The sequence below is a fragment of the Piliocolobus tephrosceles genome, chromosome 7 (genome assembly GCF_002776525.5).
Source record: "Piliocolobus tephrosceles isolate RC106 chromosome 7, ASM277652v3, whole genome shotgun sequence".
Classification (NCBI taxonomy): Eukaryota; Metazoa; Chordata; class Mammalia; order Primates; family Cercopithecidae; genus Piliocolobus; species Piliocolobus tephrosceles.
This window is the reverse complement of record NC_045440.1, coordinates 29,335,369-29,353,113: the sequence shown is the minus strand read 5'-3', so window position 1 is coordinate 29,353,113 and position 17,745 is coordinate 29,335,369. Positions and strand designations below refer to the sequence as shown.

At 35.6% G+C, this 17,745-nt stretch overlaps 1 protein-coding gene across 7 annotated transcripts in view; it reads right to left on the bottom strand.

The window, feature by feature from the left end:
* WRN (WRN RecQ like helicase) overlaps nt 1-17,745 on the bottom strand; it is a 139,198-nt gene that overhangs the window by 54,192 nt on the left and 67,261 nt on the right. For all 7 annotated transcript variants that reach the window (XM_023214601.2, XM_023214608.2, XM_023214609.2 and 4 more), the window contains exons 18-20: nt 16,767-16,873; nt 6,984-7,171; nt 2,240-2,414 (exon numbers count right to left, since the gene is read on the bottom strand). In XM_023214601.2, coding sequence (XP_023070369.2) covers nt 2,240-2,414; nt 6,984-7,171; nt 16,767-16,873 — 470 coding nt within the window. The remainder of the gene's footprint in view (nt 1-2,239; nt 2,415-6,983; nt 7,172-16,766; nt 16,874-17,745) is intronic.

Sequence of the window (17,745 nt, the reverse complement as noted above, 5' to 3'; positions counted from 1 at the left end):
ATGGTTAAGACTAAAAATGCCTATCTGCATGCAAATGTGGTTGGATCTGGTTATAAAAATAAGAAAGAAAAGTATACTTTTTTCTAAAATTAGAAAATCTAAGATTCTAAGCATCACTCAGTCTAAGACATTAAGAGCTACGGAGGTCACCTCCACTTTTAGACCCACACTAAGGTATATATCAACTGTAAAAACACACCAAAGTGAACATCTAGAATTCTCTACATTATGCACTCAGTAGGTATTCAATTCTCGGTAGCAAGTAATCAATTGCAGGAACACCTGACCTTTCTAGATAGATGATGAAACGTATTTTCATCATCTTTACAAAGTGTTTGAGAACTTTCAATGCAAATATGAAGCTTCTGAATTCTTTATAATGGCCAAGTAGGAGTACATTGGGCCAGCTGTCAGATAAAACAGAGTATCTGATATCCACGTAGGGAGAAAAAAACAGTTTCAATTTTTAAATTTTCGTAATGGGGATAAAAATTTGTGGAATCCTGCCACAGAAAGGGAGAATACCATGACACATACACACATATACTCTTCCAGAAAACGATCATTGTGAAGTTTCCTAAGCCATATTTCAAAGCATTAATGTTTTAATGAAGCTGCGTATTGGCAGGAAAATCAGGCGCATCCAACAAAGTCTCCTGTCACAACGTAACATGAATAAAGATTGTACTCTTTCATGTTCTGGGAGATGTTTACTTTAAATGAATAATTACTAACACATTAAGATAGAAGAAACCATTGGTCAGTTAATGGCTTGAAGACTGATTAAGATTCAGTAGTAGCAGTAGCAGTTAATAAATGTTATTTGACAATATTCAAGACACTGAAGTAACAGACAAAAATATAAACACTGAAGAATTTGGATAAAATTTCTATTCTAAACAGCTGTGAATGGTATTCCTATCTTTGGAAAGAAGGGAAAGAGAGACTCGATGCTTTCAGGTGGGTATGCATTACAGTATGACTATGTGTAGAGAACTTTAGAGACAGTGAATATGAACCATACTTAAGCTTTTCAACAACATTAGCTGAGGGTGGATAACAACTAGATATCAGAAAGAGAGATGGATAGAGAGGAAATGGATGACCAGTGGGACAGAAAATGTGAGAGCTGACTTTAAATTCTTAACTTCAGGGGAAGGCTCTTACCCGGACTTAGAGTGACAGAGTGAGGATTTCATGTTGACAGTGTCAAGTTGTTGACTTAAACCTACTCATGTGCCTTAAACTTAAATCCTCCCAAATAAATCCTCCATGACACCCACTGAGCCACTTCAATCAGGATAGGAACTATAGAATTTCACAATAACTGCACTGATACCCTCTCCCTTCTTCAGTGTCTCTTCTTCAAATCAATCCAACTTATTGCTGCCAGTCTAATGTTTCTATAATCCCATTATCTTGTTTAAAAACACAGAGTAATACATCATGATAATCTTCAAATGATTCTTCGGCACTCCAAGGATTATAAGACCCCAATAGGCAGTGTCTTCAAGGTCTGGAGACTCTTGGACCTCCTTTTCCCTCAAATTAACTTCAGCCAGAGTTATTCTACCTTAATCTGCTTTACCTATTACATAAAATTGTACTTAAACTAAAAATTCTAAAGCTAAAGTAGTCAGGGAAAACTAACAGGTATATGATACTAAGCCCAGACTGCTTCTTTGCAAGTTTTAAAGCCATCTATAACCTGGCCAACCAACCCATTCAACTGTTCTCTCAAGTCTCTAACTGTTCCATCCTGCCTCTTTGTCCATACTTTGTGCCATTCCTACTCCACATTCTCTTTCCCTCCAACCATTACAAACCAGTCACAATTTCCTGAACCCAGTATGTGTTCTCATATCAAAGTGTCTTTGCACCTGTTAGTCCTTCTTCCTGGAATTCTATAACCAATTCCTTTCCCCTCATCACCTACAGGTCTGGCATACTTGATAAACTTCTATTTACATGTTTGGACTCTAACTGATTTTTCCTGGATGGACCACCCCCATTACACAACTACCCTGACAGAGCTATTCCTCCCTCCTCTGTGCACCTAAGCACTAGGTACAGATTGCTATTTACACCAATCTGCAAGTTTGTTCTCCCACACTTATCAGAGGGACTGCTTTATGTTTAACACAAAGAAAATATTCAATAAAGATCTGTTAAATAAACATTTGAGAAATATCTACTTCCACTATGAACAACGGAGAGCAATGATGATTGATCCTCATACCTGAATTTCATCTCTCACAAAGCTATGATGAACATCTTTCCTTCTACTAAAACTCATGCCCGCATGGTATGTTTCACAGGATAGTTTCAGTTTCCTAAGTTCAGCTGTAACTTGTTCTGTCATTTTTCTAGAAGGACAGTAGATGATTGTTGGACCTTCAAATTCCCAGTGGGAACTAAAGAAAAAGAAGAACAAAAGAGCAAACATATATATTGTATATATGCTTCAGACCGGTTTGGGTTTTATCTTATTTAATTTTTCTACTTTCTAAAGAAAAGACTAAAGGAAGAAAGACTGTCAAAAATAATGATATATTTAAGTGCATGAAAATTTAAAACACTATATAGAATCAAATGTCCAAATGAATGGTGTGAAGTCCCCAAAACTCAGTTTTGACAGTTTCAGTTCAAATTAAAGCTAAAACCAGAAGCAAATTTATTTGTTTTAGCTGAAACCTTGATAAAAACTTATAAACGACAGATACAAATACTTTGGGGAATGCAAGGCACCAGATTAACAATTAGTCTGGTGAGGGTTTACAAAGGAGTATGCATAAAACTTGTTACACTGTTCTTATTCTCTCTTATGATAATAAAGTTGAGTTTCTAAATGTTTACTAAAGCAAGAGCTTTCTTATAATACTGAAAGATTGCTTTTACAGTTCAAAGAAGTATTTACTAGTAATCTTGAGACTGAATGTTATAGAAAACATCTATTAGAATGTATTTTGTAGAAACTTGTGCTTCTTTATTAAAAGTGTAAACAATTTCCATAGAAGTATAAACAACTTAAAAGTTCAATTTCCATGGAACATTTTACTTAATGCCTAAAAATATTCATTTACATAACTGCATTCATTTATGCTGACAATATAAAAAAGACTATAGTATTTTAGATTTAGGAAAAGTTATTCAATTTCAATTGCATATAACTTTTGATCCAATTTCAATTTTAGGATTCTAATTTACAAAAATATTTGCTTATTGGCCAAAAGATAAATGTAAACAAATATTTACTGCAACACTATAATAGTAAAAAGTAATCTAAATGTTCATCATTATCTATATTCATACGATGAAATAATAAGCAAACATTTAAAAATTAAACATTAAAAAAATTGTAAAACCTTTAAGGACTATGGCAAAAGCCACTGAAAACTTAAGCAGGGGAAAAAAGGCAGTAATTTCACTACAAGAGTCATACTGAATAAACTGCTCAAATCTATTTTTGACAGCAATCAAATGGGCTTCAATATCAAAAATTCACAGTAAACTACTTAATGGAGTGAAAAAATACAAGTTTTTTTTTTTTAGTGTATAAAAATCTTATTTTAAGGCCGGGCACAGTGGCTCACACCTGTAATCCCAGCACTTTGGGATGCCAAGGCGGGTGAATCACTTGAGCTCAGAAGTTCGAGAACAGCCTGGCCAACATGGTGAAACCCTGTCTCTACTAAAAATACAAAAATTAGCAGGGCATGGTGTCATGTGCCTGTAATCCCAGCTACCCAGGAGGTTGAGGCAGGAGAACTGCTGGAACCCAGGAGGCGGAGGCTGCAGTGAGCCAAGATCCCGCCACTGCATTCCAGCCTGGGCAACAGAGCAAGACTCCATGTCAAAAAAAAAAAAATCTTATTTTACAAACATGTTTTCAAAGAAGAAAAAACTACTCACCAAAACCTAGATATTGTAATATCCTATATATTAAGGCTTTAATTTAAGAAAAGGCAACAAATTGAAATATAGGAAAGAGAGCAAAGATACTTTAAATGAAAAAAAAATTGCAGAAATAATGGATATAGTATGCAACTATTTCTGTATCAACTTAACAACAACAAAAAAACTACAACTGTATATATGCACAGCAGTAGAGTCAGAGAAAGAAAGTCTACATAATTAAATGCCAAAATACCAACAGTGATCACAACTGAGGAATGGAATTGGAAAATTGGAGTCCTTTTCAATTTATATGCAACAGTGTTGTTCAAACTGATATTGACTATATACCACTCTTTCTTTAAAAAGGTGGAAAATATGTAAAAATTTGAACTTATGTAACAGATAAATCAAAAGAGTAAAAATTCCTATTACAAAAGGAGTCATTACTTTGCCAAGTGATTTGGCTAAAGACTGTTATTTCCTCTTAATTTTCTGAGGGGAGAAAATTCTAATCTAATCTAACCACTAAATTATATGAGAGATTCATCTATCTCACTTAAATGTATTATGAATATATTATAATTAAGATTTTAACAAAATAGGGTTAGTTTAAGAAACACCTTAGCTCAATGGATTAAAAAACACGAATACTGATAAACAAATTACAGGAATTTGGCAGAGTTAAAGTAAGGGAAGAAGATGGAAATAACGGACAATGTTCTGAAGCCTTAATTACCCTCTATCTCACTGCTCATTAAAAGGAAAGTTTCTGTTCACCTAAGATCTGTAGAAAGTGTTCTGACTCTCAATGGTTTCCGGCTGTCCTAAGTCTTCTCGGAGGATTAAAAATGGGTATAAAAATCTTTCTTGATCTGCTTCAAAAAAAAATTTCATACTAAATATCAAGATCTTCGATAGTGTTGAATGTTACACTGAGTCTGCTTTTTATTTCCTAGTAAAGAGTTCCAGAAAAGTATTCCAGACTGAAGGATGTGTTTGCAGACAATAATTTGTATGCAGACAATAATTTGTAAACTGTGCATAGAAAGCAACAAGGAGCACCAGGGAGAGGGGATATCTTTGGAGAAATTATAATAGTCTGGACTAAAGAGTAACAAAGACCTCAATTAGCAGAGTCAACATGAAAAACAGTGAGAAAGAAACATTTGCATAGGATATTATAAGAGGACCACGATGCCAGAAAAACAGGAGAACAATATTACATACAAAAAAGGTAAACTGCTTTAAAAAGGAGAGTGTTATTATAAGGGAAAGTGCCATGGAGACTGAACAAGATCGAAGATTAGGAGGAGATAATGATCTGACTGTGGAGACTAACCTAGGACAAACAGCCTTCTTCAAAAGAACTTTTCCTCTTTAGGATGAAAGGGAAGTGAAACATAACGAGTACTCACTTCAGAGAGCACTAGAAGAGCCAGAACACTCAGAATATAGTCAATCCATTCTTGTTTTATTTTGAATACAGGACAAGAAAGCCAGGAGCAAATCCTACATTTAAATTATCCCTTAAGGTCCTCAAGAATAACTTCAGGATTTTCTTGGCCTAGCATCAATCTTCCCTTCACAGGAAAACACCCATGACGTTCTTTAAACTCTATTTGTCTACGCTTGTTTTGTGTTTGTATTGGTAGAAGAAGTTTTTTGTTTTGTTTTGTTTTGTTTGAGACGGGGTCTTGCTCTGTCACCCAGCCTGGAGTACAATGATGTGATCTCAGCTCACAGCAGCCCCAACATCCTGGGCTCAAATGATCCTCCCACCTCAGCCTCCCAAATAGTTGGGACTACAGGCAAGTACCACCATGCCCAGCTAATTTTTGCATTTTTTGTAGAGACAGGGATTCACCATGTTGCCCAGGCTGGTCTCGAACTCCTGGTCTCAAGTGATCCTCCTACGTCTGCCTCCCAAAGTGCTGGGATTATGGGTATGGCACACCATGACTGGACAAGAAGCATTTATTTTAATGTTTAAAATTATAAACTGGCCGGGTGCAGTAGCTAACAACTGTAATTCCAGCACTTTGGGAGGCCAACACAGGTGGATCACTTGAGGTCAGGAGTTCGAGATCAGCCTGGCCACCATGGTGAAACCCCGTCTCCACTAAAAAATACAAAAATTAGCCTGGCATAGTGGTGCACACCTGCAGTTTCAGCTACTTGGGAGACTGAGGCAGGAGAATAGCTTGAACCCAGGAGGTGGAGGTTGTAGTGAGCCGGGTTCGCGCCACTGCATTCAACCTGACTGACAGAGAAAGACACTGTCTCAAATAGTAAATAAAGGCTCATGAAAAGTAAAATAAAGGCTTTTGAAAATTTCTTAACATACATATTTAAAATGCCTTTAAACAAAATAAACAGAAAAAAAGTACTAATGTCAGTTTCCTCATCAGTAAAATGAAAATAACAGGTAACTTACTGATGAGCAGTTATAGGGATTAAATTAAATCATTTATAGAAAGCGCCTACAATAGTCCTTAGAACACAATACAGGCTTCAATGTGTTTGTAAGATAACCTTTTCTAAGCTCCTTAGGACTGAAGTCATGTAATTAGTAAACTAGGCAGAATACAGATGAAAGAGTCATTTTATGTTTGCTTGTTTACTTGTCAATCATTAAGAGTATATGTCCTAGCCAGGCATGGTGGTGCGAGCCTGTAGTTCCAGCTACTTGGGAGACTGAGGCAGGAGGACTGCTTGAACCCAGGAGTTTGAGGCTGCAGTGGGTTGTGATCACACCACTGCACTCCAGCCTAGACGACAGTGAGACTCTGTTTCTATAAATAAATAAATAAATAAAATTTTTAAAAACAAAAATAAACAGTATTTGCCCTGTTTAAGCAACAGAATGAGGTATTAAGACATTAGAAGAAGTAGTTTCTGCTTTTAAAAATAGACTATTCTCAACCACTGAGTTGATTATATAACATCATGCTTGACTTGCCCCAAAACTACGTGGAATTTGAAATACGTTAAATATGCATCAGAAGAAAATCGTAAAATACATAATTTGTTAAAAAAAAAAAAAAAAGGAAATCATTACCAAAATTCATCAAACATTAAATCCTTACCTTGTTGTTTTGACAAGAAATGGCTGCAGATCCTGAAGGATATTCCCTGTTTTTCGCCTAACTTCTAAATACAGATTTGGTCGATCAAAACCAGTACAGATGATCTGAGGATTTCTCAGATTTAAGCAACGTACAATGTCTTCCCGGATTGAAGAAGTTGCAGTGGCAGTAAGTGCAACAATTGGAACCTGAATGATGTAAAACTGTTATTTTAAAAAGGAAAGAGGCCACTCATTCCCGACATGTGTATTGCTTTCTTACAAAGAGACTGGTAGGACAACAGTCAGAAGTACAATGTCAAAGACGCAACTGTAAAATTTTTTGTAAAGAAAAAAACCTCCCTACTAACTTGTTTCTCAGCCTTCTGGATACAATATTTACTTTTTAAAAATTAGAAATAATTTAAATAAAACATTAAATCCATGAGGTTTCCAAATGCAATTTACCTTGTCTTATTAAATTAAGCCTACCTGTTAGCTATCTACTTCTCCATTTATTATTTTTTAACATTTATTACATTTGAAATGGTGCTGATATAAGCAGGAGGTAAATTATGCCTTATATTTGATTAATGTATAATTACAAATTATAAACTCTCTATTCACTGAAACTCTAACTACATAAAGCAATGGTCTTTTTTTTTTTTGGCCTCCTATTTCAAATACATAGGTTTATGTCTTCACAAATCTAGAAGCAAAGCTCCAATGACCCAGATAACCTCTCTTCAGTGGTACTGAGATAATCAATAACGTACTATGTATAGGAAATATGTATAAATGAAACATGCATTATTAATTGATTGCTAGCAAAGACTTCTTGACTGGATTAGCAGACAGAGCAGGAGACTCAGCAGTTATCAGGAAAAACATGAATATGTCATCTTCCAGAAATTCTAAGGTATAGTAACAACATGCCTCCCCTAAAACTGGATCTCATATTTTTATCCTGTTATGGGAAATCACACTTAACTATGGTATTATTTCATTATCAGAAAAAGTGGACTGTCTTACAGCTGTTTCTAAATTATCAGCTGTTCTATCACCAAGAATATAACTTTCTTAAAAATATTCTTTTTGGCTCATGACAGATACAGGAAACAATATTCTTATAAAATAGCTCTTCAGATGCACTGCATCTATTTTACAAACCAACTATCGCAATTATCTTGTATATAAGTGGAAATGTATGTGCAATGTACCAATTTGCAAAGAAGCAATTCTAGAATATGACTCAAAATTAAAACAAGATCAATTTATTAAAAATTATAACTACTTTTTCAATAACTATAACTTTACCGAATTAAAAACTCAATCTCCAAACTCACATAAAAAAAAATCTCCAAACTCACATTAAAAAAAAAATCAATTAAGTTTGAGAGGTTTTTTCAAATTAAAAAAATTAAATCAAAACGAATGTGACAAGGTAATTGGCATCATTTTTGCATTCTTTATCCTTAAATTTTGTGACACTATTTGAAAAGGCAACCCCAAAATTAATTTCATTGGTTTGTGGCTTAAAATCAGATTGTTCTCTGAATTTACAGTGCCTGCCTAGCAACTTAAAGATGAACAAGCTAATCTATAAAGAGGGTGGTTTCTCTAATCAACCCCCAACATGGGTGTATCTGTGTTAACACACAGGTTTTAACAAATATAAGACTGAGACTAAGGGAAGTTCAAAAATTTGAGGTTCTTAGAACATGTACATTCTCACTCTCACAGTAAAGCACTTTCACCAGTTTTGGTCAAATAATTTATATAAATGCACTAATAAAATACTTGTTTAATTGCATATTAAAAACAGTGATTATCAGCATACAGTCCATAAGAAAAGAGGGTTGGGTTTGTTTCTAAGCAATATAATGTATAAGTGGGCAGGTAATATATTTATGAAAATGAGGAAGTAAGCATGAAACATGACATATCTTTAAGAAGTTAACAGAAAAACCAGGCAAAAGAATGGCACCACAGTGGAAAAAATCTGTTTTGGAATCAGATTGTTTGAGTTGAAATCCTGTTTTTGCCACTTACTAGATGTGAGATTTCTGAGCTCTTTATTTAACTCTCTAAGCTTCAGTTTCCTCATCTATAAAATGGCTACAATAACAGTGCCAATCTCATAAAGTTATGAATATCAAGTGAGATAAAACATGTAAAGTGCTGTAATGCATCAAATATAGTAAGCGCTCAAAAAGTTTCAACTATTACAAATATTGTCAGTAAAATAAAAAAAAGAATTCTATATAAGAACTTCAGAGACATGATCACTACTCCCAGATTTGAAACTGACATTTGCAAGGGCTGTTCTTTCAGCAAAAAAAAAAAAAAAAAAAAAAAAAAAAATGAGATAGAGAGGGCTGTATGTTAGACCCATCTTGCTACCAGAAATTCCCTACTCCAGCAATCTGGTAACGGTGAAAATCACTATACATTTACTCTTTTGCCTCAACATTCTAGAAAGATATAGCTCAGAATGTTGCTTCTAGAATTAGAAAATAAAGTAATAGAATATATTAAAAATTAATGATAAACTTCTACTTCAGCAATGAATAGGACCTTTTCTCTTATAAGTATGTGGCATTTTATGACATTTAAAATATATAAACTAGAGTGAAGCTTAAAAACAACACACAGTCGGGCTATGAGAAGGGTGACAATACATCCTCATTTGCCGGGACATTCCCAGTTTATGCCTGCAGTCATGGCATAATTATTAATAGCTTGAACTCTTTAATTTTCAGAAGCAAACTACTTCAGGTAACAAATTACACTGTCACTTAGTTCTTAACTCACAAAATGAATTCTTTAAGTTGACAGGTCTTAATTTCTTTTTAACAGGCAGCAAGTTTTGCTAAATCAAACAACCAAATATAAATTAATCTTCCTAAATTTATAGTAACAAATTTATGACTATAAATTTAGGAAGATCTTAGACATACTTCAATGGTGTAGTGCCCATAGATTGAGAAAAGTGTAAGTATTCCACCTGCTTCTAAATTCAGGTCATGTTGCTAATTCTAACTTTGTACTCCATAACATCACACATACTTCATTCATTCATGCACTCATTCTAAATAGTTACTGAGTACCTACTATGTGCTGATCTTTGTAATAAGTACTGGGGAGAAAGTAATGGAAAAACCCCACATGTCTCATGGACTTCACAGTTCCTCTTACTTGAAATGTAAGTAGCTTTAAGACTGATGCAAAGCTTTCTGCCTGCCTGTTCTTACTCAACACTCACTTTGTCTGATTCCCCCCAAATAGGAATCTTTGTGCCAAACAGCTTAGTGATCTCTGCTGTTTTTGAACTTATTGAAATAATATGGTGTGAAACATTCCAGGTTTATAGTAGTTATCCTAGCATGACTGGAATCAGAAGAAGAAAGTGAAAAAAACAGTGAACCACTTTCACTGTTCAGTGGACCAAGAACAGTGAAAAAAAATGATAGTGCTATAACCACCAGGTGGCATGTCTCACCATTTAGCTAATAAAGAGGGTTCTTGAAAACACCAGGGGAAAAAGGTTTTCTCAGCCATTGCTCGGCCAACACGCTCCCTGCACTAGAGGCCCAACAGAAGGAATGTGCTTTATTAATCCTCCCAAGAAATGAAAATGATCCAATGACATCCATGACCAGACATAATACAAGATTTAATTCAAGCTAAAAAATGTTTAAGAACTGTATAAAATATTTAAAACTCTTTTAACACAATCCTTCTAGAATCAAAGGCCTAGGAAAGGATTACAGAAAGTAATCTTCCTAGTTTCCAAAAGCTTACTTTAAACCATTCTAAATTAATAGAAATCAGTCCTCCAGGTGCACTGTGCCTAGCGACTTTCACCACAGAAATCCTTTCTAAACATGTACTACTAACACTGTTCATCTTTTTGTATTATTTGTACCACTTCATAATACCATATTTTGTTTGGTACTATTACTTCTACTGTTATAGGTATGAATCTAGAGTCCTCTACTGAACTATGAGCTACTTGAGGGCAGAAATTACATTTTATGCCTCTTTCAAATCATTTGCTTGTATGGTGTAGCTATTTATGGCCCAACTCTATACTGCCCACTACCTGTTTTGGAAAGTCACTTTACTAATTCTCAGTTTTCTCATCAGAATTCATTCATTCATTCACCCCGTTATATATTGAGCACCTCCTATAAGCCAGGTATTGTTCTAGATTTTATAAACCAACAGTCAAAAACTCCTCCCTACAAAGAATATTCCAGTGAAGAACTCCTCACAGAAAATTAACAAAATACAACACAATAAGTTAAACAGTGATAGTGCTATTTTTAAAACAGCAAAGGTTCAGGAATAATGTTGAATGATGGGGGAGGGGGAACTAATCTGATATTTCAAATATGGCGGCCCAGGAGGCCTAAATGCAAAAAATCTGAGAGAAGTAGGGGAGAACATTGCACAGATAATGTGGGGGATACGTATTCTGGGAAAGGAAGCAGCAGGCACAAAGCCCAGGCGCTGGAGCATGCCTGGAATGTCCAAACAAAAACAAGGAGGGTGGTGTGGCTGAATCCGGTGAATGAGGAGACAAGGAAGAGAAAATGAGGTCAGAGGGAAAATGGAAGGCCAGATCACATGAGGATCGGTAATTTATCGTAAGGACTTTTGCCTTTATTTAGAGGGAAATGGCATGCTACTAGGTGGTTCTGAGCAGAAGACATGATCTATCTGACTTCATTTTTAAAGTATCACTCTGGACGCTGTGTTGAAACAGAATGAGGGATGGGAAGAGTGAAAGCAGGAGGCTCTAAGGAGATAATGGCTTTTACCCTGGGGAATGGCAGGGATCAAGAGAGAAATGATTTAATCCTGCATATATTCTGAAGACCTCACGAGATTTCCTTACTGTTTAAATAAACAGTGGAGTGTAAGAAAAAGAGAAAAAATTGAGGAAAATTCCACAATTTTGGCCAATGGAGTTGCTGTTAAACAAGATGGAGGAGAGTGAGGAAAGAGCAGATCCGGAGTGCTACGCGCAAGTCAGTCAGGAAGCGGTTAAGTTTGTGACACCTTTTGGTCATCTCACCAGAGGCATGTTGAGTAGTTACCTAGATGTGTGCCTGTGTGTACACACATATATATGCACATATATTCTACTAAATGGCTAAAATGAACAAATAGTGACAACACCAAATGCTGGCAAAGAGGCAAAAACAACTGGATCACTCATATACTGCTGGTATCAGTCTATGATGGAGATAAACATTTGGGAGTTCTCAGCATAGGCTTGGTATTTAAAACTGCAAGCTGGGCGTGGTGGCTCACATCTGTAATCCCAGCATTTTGGAAGGCCAAGGCAGGTGGATCACCTGAGGTCAGGAGTTCAAGACCAGCCTGGCCAATATGGTGAAACACCATCTCTACTAAAAATACAAAAATTAGCTGGGCATGGTGGCGCATGCCTGTAATCCCAGCTACTCGGGAGGCTGAGGCAGGAGAATCACTCGAACCCTAGAGGCAGAGGTTGCAGTGAGCTGAGATCACGCCATTGCACTCCAGCCTGGGCAACAAGAGTGAAACTCTATGTCAAAAATAAAAAAATAAATACAATAAAATAAAACTGTATGTTAGGTGAAATGACCAAGAAAATGAGTAAAAAGGTAGGTCCAAAGACTAAGGTTTCTGGAAGGCCAACATTAAAAGGGCAGGGAGATGAGAAGAAACAGGAGACTGAGAATAAAGAGACAGTAAGGAAAGAAGAAATCCAGGAGTGTGTGCTGTCCTATGTGACTACTGAAGAATTATTTCAAGAAGTAGTAAGAAGATTTTAATAGCTACCTTGTTGAACCATGATACAAAAATCTGACCCGAGGTCAGTCACATCACTGGAGCTCAATTCACATGGCTTGATTCTCCCTCAGTATAAACTTGCTAAATAGTATATTTAATTTCTTTTTGGTTTGTTCTGTTTTAATATCTGTTCCAACCAAACTCTGTGAGATAAGCTAACAAAAGACACTATTTTTGAGATTCCTCTCAATTTGCTATCTATAAGCAAGATTAATGAGCAATGAAATTGAACTAGACAATCTACCAAAAGAATAACAATTTCTAACACAGTTTACTCAACACTGGGAAATCCTGGGCTCAGAAGGCACCACTGCCTCACTACTACCAAGAAAACTTAAACATAAGTCAACTTTATTTATTCATTCAAAATTAATATAACAGGCTAGAGAACCCAGAAACAGACCTAGACAAATACACCCAAATGACTTTCAACAAAGGGGCAAATGCCATTTAACAAGGGAAGGATAGCCTGTTCAACAAAGGGTCTGCAGTAATTTAACATCTATTGGGAAAACAATGAACCTTGACTTAAACCTCACATCTTATACAAAATTTAACTCAAAATGGATCACAGACTTAAAACATAAAACTGTAACAATTTTAGGAAAGAACCATAGGAGAAAATCTTCAGGATCTAGGGTTAGGTGAAGAGCACAATCCATAAACGAAAAAATGATAAACTGGATTTCACTAAAATGTAAAATATGTACTCTGTGAAAGACATGGTAAAAAGAATGAAAAGACAAGCTACAAAATGAAAGAAATATTTGAAACCATGTATCTGACCAAGGACTCGTTTCTACAATGTATTTTTTAAACTCTTAAAACTCAACAGAAAAAAACAAGCACTCCAATTATATAAGGAATTTCACCAGAGGCAAATTAGCATAAGAAAAGACATTCAACATCATTAGCCATGAGAGAAATGCAAATTAAAAGTAAGATACCACTCGACACCTATCAAAATGGCTAAAATAAAAAACAGTTGCAACAACAAACGGTGGCAAGGATAACTAGATCATTCACACACTGCTGACAGGAATGTAAAATGCTATAGCCACTTTGGAAAACAGTTCGGCAATTCCTTAAAAACTAAAAATACACTCCTGGACATTTATCCCAGAGAAATGAAAACTTTTATATTTTCAGGTTGTTTAGCCATTCATATATTGAAGAACCTTTGAGATACACACAAATGTTCATAGCATCTTTATTCATAATAGTCAAAAACTGGAAAACAACCCAAAAGTTCTTCAACAGGTGAACAGTTAAACTGTAGTACAACCATACCATGGAATACTCTGTAATAATAAAAAGGAACAGACTTCCAAAAAACAGTCACGTGGTACTTAATGGCATTTCTGTCAATGACAGATCACATGTAGAACAGTGGTCCCATAAGATTATAATGGAGCTGAAAAATTCCTATCACCACGTGATGTCATAGCTGCCATAATGTCTTAGCACAAGGCACTGCTCACGTTTGTAGTGATGCTGCTATCAATAAACCTACTGAACTGCCAGTCATTAAAAAGTATAGCACATACAATTATGTACAGTACATAACTTGATGAATAATAAACAAGTATGTTACTGGTTCACATATTTACCTATACCCTTTTCCATTATTTTAGAGTATACTCCTTCTACATATTCATTTTCTAAAGTTAACTGTAAAACAGCCTCAGGCAGGTCCTTCAGGAGGTATCTAGGAGAAGGTATTGTTATCACAGATGACAGTTCCATGAGTGTTACTGCCCCTAAAGAACTTCCAGTGGGACAAGATGTGGAGGTGGAAGACAGCAATACTGATGATCCTGACCCTGTGTAGGTCTAGGCTGATATGCGTGTTTGTATTTTAGTTTTTAACAAAAAAGTTTAAAAAATAAAAATAAAAATTTAAAATAAAGGCTTATGGAATGCATTAATCAAGGAAGAAAAAATTTTTGTAGAGCCGTACAATGCGTTTATGTTTTAATCTAAGAGTTATTACAAGAGTCCAAAGTCAAAAAGTGTTTTAGGTTTATGAATCAAAGTTACAGTAAGTTGAGATTAATTTATTATTAAAGGAAGAAAATTTTTAAAGAAAAATTTAAAATAAATTTAGTGTAGACTAAGTGTACAATATGTATAAAGTCTACAGTAGTGTAGAGTAATGTCCTAGGCCTTCACATTCACTCACCACTCACTCACTCACTCAGAGCAACTTCCAGTCCTACAAGCTCCATTTGCAGGAAGCACCCTATATAGGTATACCATCTTTTATCTTTTATACTGTATTTTTACTGTGCCTTTTCTACATTAGATATGTTTAGATACACAAATACTTACCATTGTATTACAGTTGCCTGCAGTATTCATTACAGTAACATGCTGGACAGGTTTACAGCCTACGAGCAATAGGCTCTACCATACAGCCTAGGTATGCAGTAAGCTTTATCATGCAGGTTTGTGTAAGTGAATGTTCAGATAACCACGAAATGTCCTAAGAACACATTCCTCGAACATATCTCTGTTGTTAAGCAACACATGACCACAAACAACTTGGATGGATCTCAAGGTAATTATGTTGAGTGAAAAAAACTAATTCCAAAAGGTGACAAATTGCATGATTCCATGTATGTAACATTCTTGAAATAAAATTTTAGAGAGTGAGACCAGATTTGTGGTTGCCAGTGGCTAGCGCTAGGGGTGGGAAGAACAGCTCCAGGGAGCTTTGTGCTAAGGGAACATTTGGTATCCTGACTGCAGTGGTAGTTACACAAATGTACATGAGATTAAACTTTATAGAACAATACACACACCATACAAAAGAATACTTACAAAACTAGAGAAATAGGAATAAACTCTAGATACTGTACAAATGTCATATTTCTAGTTTTGATACTGTACTATAGTCATGCAAGATGACACTGTTCAGGAAACCGGGTGAAAGGTACATAGGACCTCTCTATATGTTTTTTTGTTTTTTGTTTTTTTTTACAACTTCCTGTGAATCTACAATTTTCAAAATAAAAAATAAAACAGTGCTAGTATTGTGGGTTTTTAAACCATTCATGTAAATATGCCAATCATGTAGAATATTCATATAAAAATTTGTTTTGTTTTGTTCTGTTTTTTTGAGACAGATTTTCGCTCTCATTGCCCAGGCTGGAGTGCAATGGCACGATCTCGGCTCACTGCAACCTCCACCTCCCGAGCTGAAGCGGTTCTCCTGCTTCAGCCTCCCGAGTAGCTGGGATTACAGGCACCTGCCACCACGCCCAGATAATTTTTGTATTTTTAGTAGAGATGGAGTTTCACCACGTTGACCAGGCTGGTTTCGAACTCCTGACCCCAGGTGATCTGCCCACCTTGGCCTCCCAAAGTGCTGGGATTACAGGCGTGAGCCCCGGCACCTGGTCAAAATTTGCTATTTTTTATAATAGGGAAGAAAGGGAAATTCTAATACTGAAAGCTTTAATAAAATCTCTGTAGAATAGTTCAAACTTCAGGTTTTCAATGTGATACAAAAAGGGGTAACCGGGATTTCACAGCATCCTAGAGTAAAAGGACATATGGATGAAAGATCACTGAGAAGACATTTGGACAAATATGGCCCACAGCCTGTTTTGTTATGGCCCACCAGTGAAAAATGTAACCCTTTACATTTTTAAAGGGTTACTAAAAAAAAAAAGAGAGAGAGAGAGGAATATGTGATACAGACTACATGTGGCCTATAAAGCTTGAAATATTTATTACCTGGTCCTTTCAGAAAAGGTTTGTCAAGCCTTGTTCTATTGTATTCCTCAATAGATTATATATGCCAACTTCAGAATTTTTAAAAAAATAGTTCTCTTTTTACATTATCCATTTGTTCTTTCATAGTGAAGTCTTCAGCTTTTTTACCACTCCCCAATCCTGAATGCTCTACTTAGTAAGAATGTTATTTCAGGACATCAGACTTGGCAAAGCTTACCCTTGGGAGTGCTGTCTTTAGGGAGCCCAACTTCCTGAATGAATTCCTAAAATCATGCCCCCACTCAGAAATACAGTGAGCCTCATCCACAGCAATGAGTGTGATACCTATAAGAAAGAAAAACACGTAAAGGAAAAGATAAAGCTCAAAAGGAAAAAATAAACTCATCTACATCTCCGAAGGAGAATAAATAACCAAAACCAAAGTATTTGGTTCCTATAAAAACAGAAGCATAAATACCATCATATTAACACCAAACATCATTATTGGAAATAGGGAGAGGGGAGATACATGAATAAAAGGCTTAAGAATTTTAAAAGGAAATATTTATGTATTAATCCAAAGAAGACATTTATTGGATCTCAGCTTTCATCACTATTCCTTGGAGAGATGAATTGCTTACTGTGACTTTGTCTCCAAAACCATCTACCTGCATTTCTCTTTGGTAATACCTTCAATTTTGTCTCATGCATTAGCTATTAAAAGAGATAAAAAGAGCCAGCAAATTTCTACTGAAATTAACTGCATCACCATCCATGACTGATCACATATCATATTGCAAAGAGTCCTCTGAAATGCCAGTATCAGAGCACAGGAGGACAGCCACATTTTCTAATGTAAAATGGTATGGGAAGAGCTAAATCACATGATGTACAAAGTAGGTAAGAAGAAATGTAATTTGTTCTTTCTTTCTGTAGTAACCCCTCTGCTCTGCCCCCACACCAGACATACACACTGAAGCAGAATCAACAGTGTGTTGTAATGCATGTCAGAACAATGTCTTCAGATTTTTCAAAGTAGTAACAGTAGTGCTTTTGCCCTCAATTAACAAATTGATACATAAGAATAATTTTTTCCTTCAATGAGTATGATCATTCTTTGATACTTCTCTGAGCATTAAAAATGTTCGGGCACTAAGAGGAGGATGATTAAAAAGCTCTAAAGTCAGACTGCCCAGATGCAGAACTTGGCTCCACTA